The sequence below is a fragment of the Varanus komodoensis genome, unplaced genomic scaffold (assembly GCF_004798865.1).
Source record: "Varanus komodoensis strain SLA01 unplaced genomic scaffold, ASM479886v1 scaffold6_4, whole genome shotgun sequence".
In the NCBI taxonomy this organism is placed as follows: Eukaryota; Metazoa; Chordata; class Lepidosauria; order Squamata; family Varanidae; genus Varanus; species Varanus komodoensis.
The window spans coordinates 7793727-7809887 of record NW_025336347.1 but is presented as its reverse complement, the minus strand read 5'-3'; the positions used below and the strand labels follow the sequence as shown (position 1 = coordinate 7809887).

The following is a 16161-nucleotide window of genomic DNA, read 5'->3' as shown; positions in this document are numbered from 1 at the left end:
TACTTAGCTTCTTGTGTAGATCTATTCCACTCCCAACTATCCTTCTATTCATTGAATTTTTGAAACTTAGCACTTAAGAGGTAAGGGGTCGATTCTGTGTACATAGATTTCCAAATGAACAATGAGATTAAGGTCCTTTTCTCATCTCTGTATGTTTCTAACGTTTTTGCTGTGAAGAAGAGGCGTTTGATCCCTGCAGATTCACAGAGATCACAGTTACAAATTCACAGTTTTGAGAACTATAAAACCAAGCATCTGTGATAATATCTTCTAGACAGAAAAATAGCCCAAAGATCTTACAGAAACCTCTGGAAGAGCATGACATTGTGAATGGATTAATGGTATTTACCAAAAAAAATTAAACATTGCATGAATATAGAACCTTATGCTACATAATTAAAGACTAATCCTATGATGAATAACCTCTGGACTATAATGTATCTTAAATAGTAAACTACCTTTAGATAGATTTTTCCTCAAAAAGCATTTTATTTAAAAAATCCAATTTAGATCAAAAGAATCTGATTCAGTTTTAAAATCTTTTATATTTTTGTAAAATAATTTTTATCCACCCTGAAAGGCTTTTAAATTAACCTTCAAGATTTCAACAAATAGTATTTTGTCTAGAATGTCACTGAATGAACAAGGAGCTGTACACAGGTTACCTTCTACACAGCAGCATTTTCAATTACTGCACTGTTTATATTTCCTTTCATCCTAAATATGGAACAATGCAACAACTTTTACAAGGTTTGCTGAAGTCCAATTCAATAATTCATTCAAAACAATAAATACAATACTAGATTTACTTGTTTTTCTCCCACCTCCAAAAGCCACCTGGCTTTGCAGTAACAGCCAGGACAGGAGAGTTATTAACTTTATAGAGAAAAGCCCTCTTTCCTTCTGCTAATGATGTGCTCTCACTACCCCAGGAGATAAATGACTTTACTGGCTGACTTACTCCAACACATGGCCAACTTTTATCAATGCATTGCCTCTTCTGTTGAAATCTCAGGGAGAGAGTTGGGAAGAGCATACACTTTCAGATTTAAAAGTTATGCAATACAGCTGGATCAATAATATAAATGACTCAAAGAAGCAAAAATGAGCAAACAAAACTACAACCAAAATAAGCATAAACAGAAAGCATGCCTTAGAAATCCACGTGCACAAGTTATACACATCCAGGCTACATAAAAATTCTTAGCTCTTGGACATATGCATTTTCTAAAACAGTAAAGCACACCATATAGGAGCAACACAAACTATATAGTCCATGCAGCATTATGTTACTCTCTAACGATATAGCTTAATTAGGCAGGTAATGGCAGTGTGTAAATAACTGAGAAAGGAAGTTGGTCCCTTGGTATTTCTAAAAACAAAGCTTCATTTTACATGATCCAATTCCTGCCTAATCTGTAAATCCTACACATGCTTATATTCAGGCAAGTCCCACTGACCATAGAAATTACTCCAGGGTACACACAGATTACACTGCACATTCTTTATTCTCCTACTGGCAAATCCAAGGTGTGATCCTACACTGAAAGGGTAAGAATTTTCTTTCAGATGGTAGGAGCAGCATATTTAAACCACTAGTATATATAACAGTTAGCATATAGCAGGCCTTATTCTAAAGCCTAATGAGGTGTTCTAAAATTATTTCAAATCTAAAAATACTACTGCAACTACTATCACTTCAGAAATTTGTTTTTATATCGTATATAGATTAATTAATTACATGAAGTAAGCGAATTCTTCTCATTCAAAAACTCTGCTTACTCCAAACAATTTCACACAAATTCTTAAATATTGGGGTAGGTGAAAAAGAGAGTGCAAGCATATATTTTAAAAGCAACACCAAATTGTAAAGGAGAATAAGAGCTATATCAGTTTAGAAAAAAATCAGAAGCATCTAGTTGTCAAAACTGCTATGGATTCATTAAGTGAGGCTAACAGTAATTTAATATATTTTTTCCACCTCAGGTATGTTTTTTTAAAGAAAAAGGGGACAACAAATCTTAGTGAAGCCATGACATTAAACATAACTAAAGCCCATTACATGTTTGTCTATAAAATTCTGAGAACTGAATTACATCAGAACACTTGGAGAGGACAAACTAAATGTGACCCATTTATCAAGAGCCCTCTTCCAATGGCAAGAGATAAGACAATTATGTGGTAACTAAAGTCAATAGCCATGGAATGACTTTAATATGGAACAAGCATCATCAAGAAGAACAAAGAACAACAGCCAAAGAATCTATTAGAAATTAGGAATGAATTGAGCCATGGAACTGGAAGTAGGCCCAGATGAGCAAACTTACAACCAAAAGGTAGACAAGATATAGTAGGAGTAAGAAGGCATTAAATCTAACTGATTCATTAATGGAACAGCCAAATTGACACATTATATAGATAACAAACTCTAAAATGCCTTTAAATTTATATCCAGCAAGTGTCAGTTACTTGTTCTGGTAGCAAAGCCATGCAAAATACATATCTCCCTACACTAAAGCCCCTTCAAAGAAATGCTAGAATGGAGTACTGAAGCCCACTACTGCTTGCAATGGGCAAGACTTCTAGTTCAATCCTTGGAGTCTCTTACAGTCATAGACTAAGTGGCAAACTTCACAGGTTTTTCAAATATTGTCCAGGAATATATGAAACAAATGCTAAGCACAAGAACACAAGATGCTTATATCACTGGAAACACACATTAATAGACTAATAGGAATGTGTTGGGGATTACACAAGCAGAGCCGCCTGCAGCCTGGGGTCAGACTAGATGGCCTGGGAAACCCCTTCTGACTTGCTCTTTTTCTATGTTTCAAAGTTCAACAGGGCTTCATCTCAGTGATGACTAATCCGTACTTGCCTGTCTTGGGTTTCCTGAGCTGATTAGAAGGATACTGCCAGATTCACAGTGGAGGAAAGCTCCAAGCAACTACGTAAATAATATGAATAAGATCACACTTCTTTTATGTCAAGTCACTACAAAGAATAGTGAAGTTGTAATGCTTCTAATGAAAAGTAAGCTTATCAACATATGGATATCATTAATTAGGGAAAAATGTATAGCCATTGTTAAGGAAACTAAACTAAACTACAAATGTGTAAATGATTGAAAGTACTTCAAATGGCTGGCCAGAATCATACACCTAATTTCCTGTTAGGCTAAATTCTGAACTAATCAGAATTTACTTCTGAGCAGACATGTATAAGATTGTGCCTATCTGTACACTAGGATGCAGATGCCTGTCTTCAGAGGTTAAATGCATCAGTTTCAGGGAGACAGCCTTTCTGGTGTCTCACATCCAGAGTGTCCTTTCCAGTGAGGTGAATTCTTACATCTGGCTCTGATGTTTTGTGTTGACATTTTAAAAAATACAGTAATATTTTATTGGGAACGTTGAGCATTTATTAAACTTTTATGTATAAATCAAGTTTGTTCACTTATATGATTTATAAACGTAACAAGCACAAAAGGATTTCTGCAAATGTTATAAAATCCAGAGCCTCAGAAAATGTTTTTCCCTTACATACTGGAAATTTGCTTTAGGATACTGCATAACAAATACATAGCTGATGTTTCCATTTACCATTCAGAAAATACAACCATACAAGGTTCTTCTTTTTTTGGTCAGAACATGCATCCCCTTAAAAATAAAGTGATACTTGCATCATTTTTGTACATCAGAGCAGAACACGAGGAGCTGGCAAATAAACTATACCTTCTAAGGGGAGAAAACCTTGGCGCTGCCTACATAACCTGTGCAAATTGTACTATAGGTCAAAAGCTACTTGTTATGGAAGAAACATACACCTTTCCAAATGACCTACATTTTGCAACAGAGCCCCACTGACCTACAGAACCATTTGAAAGCTCAAAAAGTAGGTCACTGGGTTTCTGTTTTTAAGCTTTGCACTCCAGAAGAGATACTAGACTAGAGACAAAAGCACATCACACAGGAGCTCCACATATAGCAATTGAGTTTTCTAATCAAACTATATAGCACAGAACTATTCTGTTTGAAGTCACATATGTGGCTTCTACTACTTTTAAAAGATCCCAGTGAAAGACCTAAGTGTTTATATGTTAAATTTATAGTTTTCTGTTAGTCTATTAGAACCATTCAGATCAGTGAAGAGTAGACACACACAAGAAAGGTTATGATTTATGAAAGGTTAGGTGCAAGCTGTTTTACCATAAGGCAGTTCCGATATACAGAAGAAAAGTTGAAGTAATCTCTGCTTAACAGATACACAGATTTTTTTAAAAAGATGGGTCTAGCCTCAAGCAAATAGGTGAACTTGTTCATTGCTTAAAGTAGCATTAAAACTGTTGAACCTTGAAATTCTTAATTCTATTTGATATACATTTCAGACCATGCACAGAGGACAATGGGGAAGAAAACTGCAATTTTCTCACCAGATGGCACAGTTTGGAGAGAGTTTGGAGTTGTTTCCAATGCTATTTGAAAAGAAATATCCAATCTCCATCTCTTCATAATGTTCCAAATAGACTGCATAGGTCTGAATACATAAATATTGCAATTTACACACAGTAATGCAACTGTTCTGTATGTTATCAAACTGGTCTCAGGCTTAGGTTCTTCCCCCACTTCCAATCCTGCCAAACCTCCAAAACCTAAGTAAAATGCTAGAAACAGCCCTGAGATGCACCAAGAAGCAGCCTAGGTTTCTGAACACAGACATTCTAGAAGTAGAGAGGGATGCTGGACAGTGAAGAATGTTGACAGGAAGAAAACTCATGCATTCAAAACACGGTGCCGAAAGAGTTTTGCAAAACAAACAAACCTAGCCTGAGAAATAGATGAACAAATGAGTCCTATATCAAACCAAACCACAACTTTCCCTGGAAGCAAAAATGACAAAACTGAAGCTGTCATACTTTAGGCATAACTTAAGAAGGCAAAACTCTCTGGAGAAGATGATCATGCTAGGGAAACCTAAGCAGGTGGCAGCAGGAGGCGGCAGTGGAGGCGGCAACCAAGTATGGGATGGATTGCATCCACAAAAGAAGCCACAGCCTTGAATTTACAAGAGCTGAGCAGGGCTGTGTAGGAGAAGGTATTTTGGAGGGCATAGAGTCTCCCTAAGCTGGAGACAATCTAACAGTACATAACAAATCAGTAACAAAACAAAAACAACCACAACAACAACAAAGAGTGATGCTCTTTTTACCCAAATTTAATTGTGGAATTTGTTCTGACATGTATTTCTTCCACAGAAGAAAACATTTCGTTTTTCTTCTGGTTTAATTGCAGGGAATGAAATTAAAGGCTAGATTCTTGCCTACTTAAGATTTGTTGCTGCAAAGATCCATAGGTTCAAATTAATTGTTTTTCCATGTGAGAAATAATTCCTTGATTTTCTGTTACACTTATGAATATTTCCAAACATATTTAAGTCCATTTATACAATAAAATCTAAAACATGATTGGCACTTTGGGTACCCTGAGCATTGTGCTTTAAACACAGTAAATAGCCAACTGTGCCAAAATTCAGTTATACACTGTTAGGCCTTGAATTCTACCCATTCCTCTTCTCTTATTTTTGTTAAACCTATTCCAACTACTAAAATTTAAACTATAAACCCTCTGTCAGACTCAAGAGTACTGCGCCAAAACAAGACTATATTCTTATAGATTATATGTGGGCTAGTTCACGTATGAGGATAAGCAGCACAGCAAAAACAAGTCATAGTGGGTTGGTTAATCTCTCATTAAACCACTCTGCTGCATCAGATAATCAGGCACTCACCATGGTTTGTTCCCCCTTCACCTTTTTGTCCAGCATGTACCCCAGGAGTCTTGTCTTTATCAGTGATTTTCAACCACTGGGCTGCGGACTAGTGGGAGCTTTCCTGTCAGTCCATGGGAGGGTGCATCTGGCTCACTGTGAACCGGTGTGGGGGCTAGCTGTGCTCCACCACCTCTTCCTCAGTTGCCACTGCATTCATGGGGTGTACACCTGTGCCACCGGGGGAGGGCAGGGAGGGGAAGACACAGCTCAGTGGGAGCCAGCTGGGAGTCATGCTGTGCCAATTTTGGTATTTTGTTCTTTCGCTGGCATTTTTTGTTGCTTGGTTGCTGGTTGTTTTAGAGAATTTTCCTTTTTTTGGTATTGTGTTTGGAAACTAATACAGAGATTACTGTGTTATGTGTATGGTGCTTTTTGTTTCTGCCTCAGCGGTCCCCGAGGTGGTTTTCCTGTTTTCGCTGGTCCCCAGCTGTGGAAAGGTTGAAACCCACTGGTCTATGATTCTTTTCCCATCCTCCCATTCTTGCCTTGCAAAGCACCTGCATTGACATATACTTAACACATCTTCAGAGTGGAAGAAGCAGACTTACACTACTATACCTTACTTCATGAGAAGGCTGGGAGGAAGGGAGATTCTTAAACTTTTTAAAAGACTTTGTGGCTTCTCCTTACAGCCACGGAAGAGCAGCATTCCTCCTCCTAACATAATCATACACGTTTGCATTACTAACCTCTCAGTAAGCATGTGCGGCCCCAGATGGATCATGGCAATTTGGAAAGGGGGAAATACATTCCACTCCTGGGATGTATACACTGAAATAGTCCACCCAATCCCACACCCACCTCCCCAGTGACCCCATCCAGCCACCTCAACCTCCACTGTCCCCTTCCCTTTCTGCCTTCAATCATTCCCAGCATCAAGGTCTTTTCCAGCGAGTCCTTCCTTCTCATTAGGTGGCCAAAGTATTTGAGCTTATAAACAGGAGTGGGGAAGCTTAAATCTCCCTTCCCTAATTGCCATGGTTCCAAATTGTGGCCACACATACTTACCTTCCATATTTGAAACAACCTCCCTGCAGTCCTCTTGGTACCAAACGTGCCAGGTCAAGACAGTCCTTTATGTGGACAACTTTAAAGATCTTGACTACTGGAGGCCTTATAGGATTATCCAGGTGAGTCTTTACCTTTGCAGGGTCTTTTTACTGTATTGTTAAACCTATTTTACATTCGTTTTAATATTGTTTTTTATGGGATTTGTATTGTATTTAATTGTTTTGTTTTATACATTGCTGCAGACCAGCCAGAGAGCTTTGGCTATGGGGCACTAAAAGCATAGCTATTACAAGATTAATAAAACCAAAGGAGGGCATGCAGAGGGGTTCCATGAGGAGATGTCATGTTTTTCACTGCTTCTGCCAGATATCCATGTAGTCCATTCAAATGTGCCATGTACAAACCATTGTGCTGGGTTTGCTCAATATGACAAGCCACTTTGAAAACAAGCCACCACGAATAAGTGCCAATGCACAGTTTACAACGTAAGCCACAGTGCCAGATATGGATATCACAATAAGCTACTCTGAAACAAACAAGTGTGCAACCCATCACGGGGTGTCATGTTTTGCAAACCTGGCCATCATACATGCTCAGGTCGTGGCATTCAGACCATATATAAACTACTTAGTTTAGCCAGGATAAAATAAACTTCTGCTAAGGGCAGTGGTTTAAGCTGCTGAGCTGCTGGGCTGGTCGATCGAAAGGTCAACAGTTCGAATCTGCATAATGGGGTGAGCTCCCGTGCTTTGTCCCAGCTCCTGCCAACCTTGCAGTTCGAAAACATATAAATGCAAGGAGCTAAACAGGTACCACTTCGGAGGGAAGGTAACAGTGTTCCATGCACCTTGGAGTTTAGTCATGCTGGCCACATGACCACAGAAACTGCGGACAAACGCTTGCTCCCTCAACTAGGAAACAGAGATAAGCACCACCCCCCAAGAATCAGACATGACCGGTCTTTAATGTCATGGGGAATCCTTTACCTTTAAGTTGCTAACACAAACATTCATTCCAGTTCTACATAGCTACATGTAAATAGACAAAAGAATAGTAGGAAAGATGTGTTTCTTTCTAGTCATGGTAACAAAACAGAAGAAAAATATAAAAAGTTGGAGTAAATACCAAGAAAGTTAATATGTATTCTGCATCTCCCCACCTCCCTGTCGCATTTTAGGGGGGGAGTTAGGTGAAAGCCTCAAACGTTTTAGTTATGTAAGGAGAAACAGACTCTGATTTTTAGAGTGGCAGGGCACATGGGCATGAGCGCTGAACCTTCCTTGCCCTCTCTGCAAACCTATCTGTAGGATCCCCCTTCCCACTCCATATTTTGTTTTTAAAAAGGAAACAGGGTATTCATTCTTGTTAACCAATTGGAGCAGACCTGGAACTAACAAACATACATGCTGCTGCTGCACACAGAAAAAACTCTCAGAGTTTATTTATTATTTATTAAAAGCTTTTGTATGCCGTCCTATTATACCAAAATCTCAGGACAGCTTACAATATTTAAAAGAACAGTTAAAACACCAATTTCTAATAAATACATTGAAACTGAATAAAACAATAAATCACAAACAAAGGAGTGACTAAGGTTAAAAAATGTTAATTTTAAAATAGCATTTGAATAAATAGATTTTGGCCTGGCTCTGTAAAGAGTATAAAGTTGGCGCCAGGCGTACCTCTGTGGGAAGTACATTCCAGTACATTCCAGAGTCTGGGTGCCACGGCAGAGAACGCCCTACTCCGAGTTGATGACCTTTTTACCTCTCTTAGAGAGGGTTCCCGGAGCAGGGCTTCTCCCACAGATCTTAAGGGGCGTGAGGGCATATAAGGAAGGAGACGTTCCTTCAAGTATCCTGGTCCCAAGCCGTTTAGGGCATTATAGGCCAAATCCAGCACCTGAATTGGGCCCAGACTTCAACTGGAAGCCAGTGGAGCTGGTAGAGGACTGGCGTTATGCGAGAGTAACAGCTGGTCCCCATCAGCAGCCTGGCAGCTCTATTCTGTACCAGTTGAAGTATCCAGACTGTTTTCAAGGGCAGCTCCACATAGAGTGCGTTGCAGTAATCCAAGCGGGAAGTTACCGGAGCATGTATCACTTGGTAGGGAGTGCTCATCCAAGTAAGAATGCAGCTGATGGATCAGTCGGAGTTATAGGAAAGCACTCCTTGCCACCGCCGCCACCTGGAACTCCAGTGACAGCTCTGAGTCAAGGAGTACTCAAGAACACTTACAGTAATATTAAACTAATTATGAACTTAAGAGTCTTATTCAGTTTCACACTGATGGTGTCAAAAAAGCACCATCAAGCTGGATTCACATACAAGACTATTTTCCAAAATATAATTTCAAAAAAAATTAAGTATAACCCAACACAAACATAAAATTGATTGGTCAATGAACAGATAGTAGCAAATGTTTTAATGACTAGCAGTGAACTCAAATATATATCTACTTGAAATTAAGTCCACTGAGTTCAATGGGGCTAATTCCTTGGTAAGTTGGTACAGGATTACAATCTAACTTTTCCAAATGGATAACACACTGAATGAAAAAGCAAAACTAAATAAAACAGATTGTACAGAATACCTAGCTTCTCTTTAAACAATGCAAATTATTATTAGAACTATATGATTACATGTAAGCCTCACCATTAATGTTGCTTTTAAAAGCTTCATAAAGAACTTGTTCCGTAACTTAACGCTTCAGTGTTAAACAGCCTCCTAGAAGTTCTAAGGAGCCCTAAAAACTGATGTTGGAAGCTTCAAAATTCATATTACTTTAGTTCTGTGAAGGACTGGCTCCTCAAACACTTACGTAGCTCTTAGAAATTTCAAATATTTTTGCAGACCTTGCAAGCTTTAATACTCCTGAAAACAAGATGGAAATGTAAATGCTAAGCAACACATGATCTCTACTACTTTTCAGCCCTCTATTCTACCCAAATCTTCTTCCATCTCTGGCAGATTTCTCTTTTTCTTCTCTCTTACTTTTCTGATCAAAGAATAGCAGTGTAAATGGTGTAATGGACAGCTGTAATCTGCACAGAATTAGTTGTGAAGACTTTTGAGGTCATGGACAGAAGGTGCTACACTTTGGGCAGAATCCTATATTTAGAAAGATGAAAGTCGTACAGCCACCCATATACTCTGTGACCTTTATCCACAAGCTGTTTCATTTGAATTATATTCCTTTTGCCATGTCATAATTATAAATCATTATTTTATGTTAAGCTTATCTAGAAGCTTCAGGAGAATTTCTTGAGTAAGAAACCAAACTAAAGCTTTCACTTTCAGTTGTAAACACACTCCTCTTCCCCAAAGCACACAAATATCTTAAGAGTTAATTAATTGCAGCCAATCTTAGTTCCCATTCCATAGTAACCCTCCTAGCATAATCCAAAACCCACTAACAAGTGCACAAAACCAACTTCTATACTTCTATGATTAGAAACTAACAAGCCAATAGAGAGCTGACCACTAGTACCACTGCTACCCTCCCACCCACAATTTCTTATGATTTGTGTTAAAGAGTACCATAGAGCAAAGTGCATGATAAATAATGATTTTATTACTCACAATGTGCTTACAGAATATATGGATGTCCTGAACAAACTGAAGTTAAGCACCTGTTTTATATTACACATCCACACACCCTTTAGACCGTCCTATTACCGAAGTCTCGGGACGGTTTAACAAAACAAAATGTAAGTAAGTAAGTAAGTAAGTAAATAAATACAAAACAGTGTCCTAACATTTAGCTGATAATAAAACCCAAATTAAAACAGGTCTTAAAACATTGGGAAAATAAAAAAGTTTTGGCCTGGTTCTGAAAAGAATAAAGTGATGGTGCCGGGCGAACCTCTCTGGGGAGCGAATTCCACAATTGGGGGGGGGCAACTGCAGATAAGACTTCTCCACCTTGTGCTGTTCAAGTATTCAAGACTGTGTGGATCCAGCTTTAGGTCCATGCTACTTGGATGGGCGAAACACATTTCCCTGCCTCTATTTCAAAAGGAAAATCTCATTTCCCCACCATCATGTTACACAAAGGACCTGGAGACCCTTCTGTGTGGATAGTGTGGGGATAAAACAGGATACCTGAAAATAAGGCCAAGGTATTTTCTCTGAGCAGACAACCAACTTTGTCAGTTTTTGTTCTTGGGAATTTTTGACTCTTCACCTCAGAAGTATCACCACAAAATTGCTACCTTGCTACTGATATTCTTGAAGGCTAAGGTGGAGTAGCAGGGTGGAACAGACTTTACGATCGCAGAATCTACCTGGTTTTTCACCAGAGCCCCAAAATTCACCGACTAGAGCCAAGTACCAAATAGTGGCTCAGTAAAACAGCTACAGAATTGTGAATCAAGATGCACCTAAGCACAGGAATTTGTCTTCATTACCAAAATCAGCGTTTGTATACAAATCCTTTCCCATACGAACATTTACTACCCCACCCCAGTTCTTTCTATAAGTTTTCTGGATTTCTAGACCCTAATTAAGGAGGGGAATAAGGCTTTTTGTTTAAGAGTAAGGAATACTTGTCAATCTATTGCAGATCACCCAGAGATCTATCAGTAGATTCCAATCTACCTTTTACCTACCCCTTTAGTTAGAGGTTCCTACAGATATTAGTAAGACACATTTTCTGTAACAGAAACACACAAACAGCTTGCATTACCAGATGTAAATACTCCAAGTAATAATCAGCAATTTTCATATACTAAGTGTCTATGAAAAAAATCAAAATCTTCCCCCAGACATCAACATATCATATACAGTGAGTTTCAGAGCCAAGCCATGAGCAAGTCCTCAACATAAAGTTCACACAGTACAGTTGCTGCAATTTCAGTTGTTTAGAACATTCAGTTTCAGTTTACATATGATACATAATATGCACCTTTACTGTTAAATGTTAAATATTATTGATAAGCACTTAAACCAGTAAGATACATCTTCTATTAAAGCATTAATAAACTGTACAGTTTATTTTATTTATATATTTATGGTTAAACTATATTCATATAGGCAGGTACTGGGCTGGGAGGACAGCCCAATATGTTGCAACCAAATCATGATGAAAAAATTACTACTGTTTTAGTTCTATCACTTGCAAAAGTTGTAACTAGGCCCAATTGAACATTTCCAATTTTAATAAGTCACTTTTTAATAAATATAAAATTAAATGGGGTTAGGTCCCTTTATTTTCCTTCTTTCAATCCTTCAGGGATATTATGCATTTTTCCCTTAACAGAAAATCAGATTCTAACAAGCAGAGATCCTAAACTAGTTATACACAGGACATGCCTAACTTTTCTCTCCTTTGGGAAGCCTGTTATCCCATTTCTAATATGGTTCTGTGAAGCATGCTTTGCCTCACAATCTCAGTTGCTCATGAGCACAACAGTTCTCCAGTAAACTTTTTCCAATCTAATAGAAAGACCCTTCCAGGTACATAACTCAGGCATTATAATATGTAGGATTACACAGACAATATATGTTGCATTCAATATTGAAATGTACTACTGAAATTTGGAGTCTATTTCTTACAACCCAAACATGCAGGAGTTTCTGGGGGCAAATGTTTTATTATACTTAAATTAAAATTTGACAGGAAGACTTAAAATTGACACAGGGCATAAAATCAGTTCACAAGCACTCAGTTGTCCATCTCCGTTAAGCAGCATCTACAAAAATTCTGATCCTATAAGTACATCTCCAAAAGTATGCACAGTCCCCACAAAAATTCAACAGGTTTGTAAGCAAGAGCTACAGGTGGATTTAGCGCTGCTACTAAGTGCATGATAAACATTCAATCACACAGTTAAGACCACACAGAAGCTAGACAGACTTGCACAGATATAAGAGTTATGTATGGAACTAATATATGAAAACTAACACAGGTGCTCATGTCAGAAAGTTTCATAGATCTATTCAGATTTTCCTCTTTGAAAGTGTGTGTGTGTGTTGGTCACTCTGCCTTGACCAACATATTAAATTAATACATTCTCAACAATTCTCAGTCACATAACCAGTCTGTCATTCTGCAGTCTTCACACAAGCAACTCTATTCACAGAAACATCTCAGTATTTCAGCAACATAAAACTACACAAACTTAAAACATTGCTTATAATATTCCAAAAGTACTGTGGAGAAAAACAAAATAAAAACATCTAATTCATAGTTAAAATAATGTGCCAACCTAACTACTTTGAAAGAAATAACTAACCTATCCATGGTAGTCTCAACATTTTGAAACAATTTCTAGCAGTAATCTGCATGTTAATCAAAAATAAGCATAACATCTCTTGTCCTTGAATATCCATATTGCTTCATATTTTCTGAGAGATGAGCACATACATTAGGTTGTCATACTGGGAGAACTCCTGTATATAACTTGTATGTCTACTCATTCTTCTGGAGGCACTGATTTTCTACAGAGCTCTCTCATTTTACATAAAATAAGAATTCTTAAAATACAAGAAAACAAGATTTTTGAAGCTGTTTTGTATTGTGGTTCTCTCTTTACACTATCAACCTTTAGAACAACAACAACAGAAAGTACTCCCAAGCTTAAGAAAAACTATACCATATCATCACAGAAAAGTATGTAACTTCCAATCTTATCCAAATGAATTGAGATGCCCAAGAAGCATCAAGTATAATATACCTGAAAAACATTTGCTTTTAATGTTTATTGAAATGGTCATAACACAACACACAAATTCAAACATTCTTTCAATTTCTTGCAACTTATTTCTTGCATCTAACACTACAGTAAATCAACAAGTCAGCAGCATTACAATTAATGGAAGAAGGGAAATATATTTATTTTAATATGCCAGTGTACCTTGTAGAGGTGCCTTTCCTGACATCACATATGCTGCATTTAAAGGCTTCAGCACTGTTCCTAAAGGTGCAGACACTACAATCCCAAAAACCTTCATCGGCTGCAGGTTTGGCTTGCCTTTTTGGCCTTGAAAAGTGCAGGGGGGGAGAGGTAAGAAGAGAAATAAAATATGTATTAAACACAAGATCATAAAGGGAGATTTTTTCATGCTATACACTGCTTTGCCTGCCCTTTTCTGCTAAAAGTAATCACATTTTGGAAGGAGGAAGCAAAGCATCTGTATAGCTAAAGATTCACTTTGTTTTAGCTTTTCACGACACAAATATCCTGCCCAACCTTCTCCATCACCATCCTTCGTTAAGAGAGGAAAGAGGAATGCTTCCTCTTAATCTTAAATCCCAAGACGATCGATTTTCATAGAACAACGACTACACACTGAATCTGGAAGGGTAGCGAAAAGAGGATGATGGAAGGTATCTAAGAGGGTTGGTTATCCTCCCTCTTTTTTGGTGCGAGTGTGTGTGTGTGGGGGGGGGGTTGCTTGATTGTACTTTAAAGGATTGTAGGCGTGTCCCTCCATGCGCTCTCTCCATCTGTCTGTCTCCTTTACCTTGTTAAATCTCCCTTTGTCTGGAAGAAGTCAGTGTGAGGAGACGAGGAGTGAGTGAGAGTGAGAGCGAGAGAGCGAGAGAGAGCGTGTGTGTGTGTGTGTGAGAGAGAGAGAGAGAGGGAGAGAGGGAGGGAGAGAGAGGGAGGGAGGGAGGGAGGGAGGGAGAGGAGCCGCCATAGCTGTTCTAACACCAGATTAGCCCTGGCACCAGAGAAACACAAACACTTCGCCTTCCTTTTTGCTTTTATACACTCCCTCCATCTTAAGAGCCACCCTGGGCACAAAATAGAGCCGCCGATCCCACCCCTTGCATCCTACCACACAAGGAGCATTAGGTTTTCTCTCCCTCGACACTACAGTTCTTCCTCTCAGCACAATTGAAAACAAGGAGTTTTCTATACCTGGCTGGGAGGCAAGGAGACAAACAAGCTCTCCTCCTTACCTACTTCCTCCATCTTAAACGCCCCCTCTTCTACCGCCACTACTACAACTACCACCCCCCCCGGGGCCTAGTCCCCACACGCAGCGCCTCCCCAGAGCATAAAGCGGGGTGGAGGGTGGGTGCTCTGGCTGGCACCCGCGCACACTCCTTTCTGTTCCCCCTCTCCACACTCCCCTCCATCTTAGGAAGAGCTCGCTCTCGTTCTCGCTTGCTCCACGAAACGCCACTACTTCCTTTCCTTCTTGCCGTCCGTCAACCTCCTTACCTGGTCGGGCTCTTCTTGTCGCCCATGGTCATGGATCGGTCGAGGCGGGGAGCCCCCCCTTGCCTTGCGCACAAGGAGTGGAGGGCTACAGGGCTTACTCCTCCTCAGACCAGCAGGCTCCGGCTGCTCCTCAGCCGCCGCCGCCGCCGCTCCTGCCGCTGCCAGGCTCCCGCTCCAGACTAGGCAGCGCAGGGAGCGCAGCCCCGCTCCTCTCCCCTCCTTCCCTTTCTCCCTCCCAGCCAGGCAAGCACGGCTACAGCGGGCGGAGCTCGCGGCCCTCCCCGGCCAATCCGGGCAGCCCGGCCTTGGGCTCCGCTGGGGCGAGGAAAGGGGAACGTGCACCCCCACACACGCACACACTCGGCCCCGTCACCCGGGGACCGCTCTGTGTGTGCGCGCGTGAGGCGCAAGGATGGCTCCCCCGACGAGGAGGGCACCCGAGGAGGCGCTTGGGATGAGGCTCTCTCAGGCTCTGTGGAAGGGCCGAGAGAAGCGTGTCGCCGTCGCCGTCGTTGGGCGGCGCCTGGCCACCCACAAGGCCAGCATGTGACCCCGCTTCAGTTTACTCGCCCGCTGCTTCCGCGCGCCGAGCGGGGAGCGTGGCCCTCCTCCGACAGTCACCTACGCCAGGGCGGGCGGCGGAGAGATGCACCTCGCTCACTCCCGCGCCCCACGTGTATGTGTGAGGACACAAAAGCAGGACGAAGTGTGTTAGTCACGCGGAGGAGGCGCGCGGAGGAACATGACGTGCCGCCTAAGTTGTTCACCCACTCGCGTGAGCTGGAGAATGTGCATCAACCTGTCACCCGCTTGTCCCTCTGGGTAGGTGGCCCCGCGTTGATGCCTCCCGTGGAGCAGCGTGTCAGCCGCTTGATCCGCGCACGGGGACGGTCCGAGTCGCCCACCCTCAACGCCAAGCGGGCGACAGGACGCAGGCAAAAGATAACGTCACCCAGACTGTGGCAGGGAATGGCCCACCCCTTCAGCCCCGCTCGAACACTGAGGGAGAAGGGGGAACACAAAGGCCACCCTAGCAAGGGCAGCGTGTGACACCTCAGTCAGCTGCCATTTTGCCTCGTGCCCCCGCCCGCAGACAGGAGCAGCCTGTGTACGTCCAGTCGGTTATCCAGAGAATTGAGCAGTGTCAA

At 40.8% G+C, this 16161-nt stretch overlaps 1 protein-coding gene across 2 annotated transcripts in view; it reads right to left on the bottom strand.

Annotated features, from left to right (window-relative positions):
• LOC123034595 (RING1 and YY1 binding protein) overlaps positions 1 to 15492 on the bottom strand; it is an 89652-nt gene extending 74160 nt beyond the window's left edge. Inside the window, exons 1-2 of one of the 2 annotated variants that reach the window (XR_006416799.1) lie at positions 15014 to 15492; positions 13697 to 13822 (exon numbers count right to left, since the gene is read on the bottom strand). Coding sequence is in view for 1 of the 2 variants with exons in the window: in XM_044452050.1 (XP_044307985.1) it covers positions 13697 to 13822; positions 15014 to 15045 (158 nt within the window). In the remaining variant the exon portion in view is untranslated. The remainder of the gene's footprint in view (positions 1 to 13696; positions 13823 to 15013) is intronic. The other variant, XM_044452050.1, reaches the window with a different exon arrangement.
• Positions 15493 to 16161: the final 669 nt, after the last annotated feature.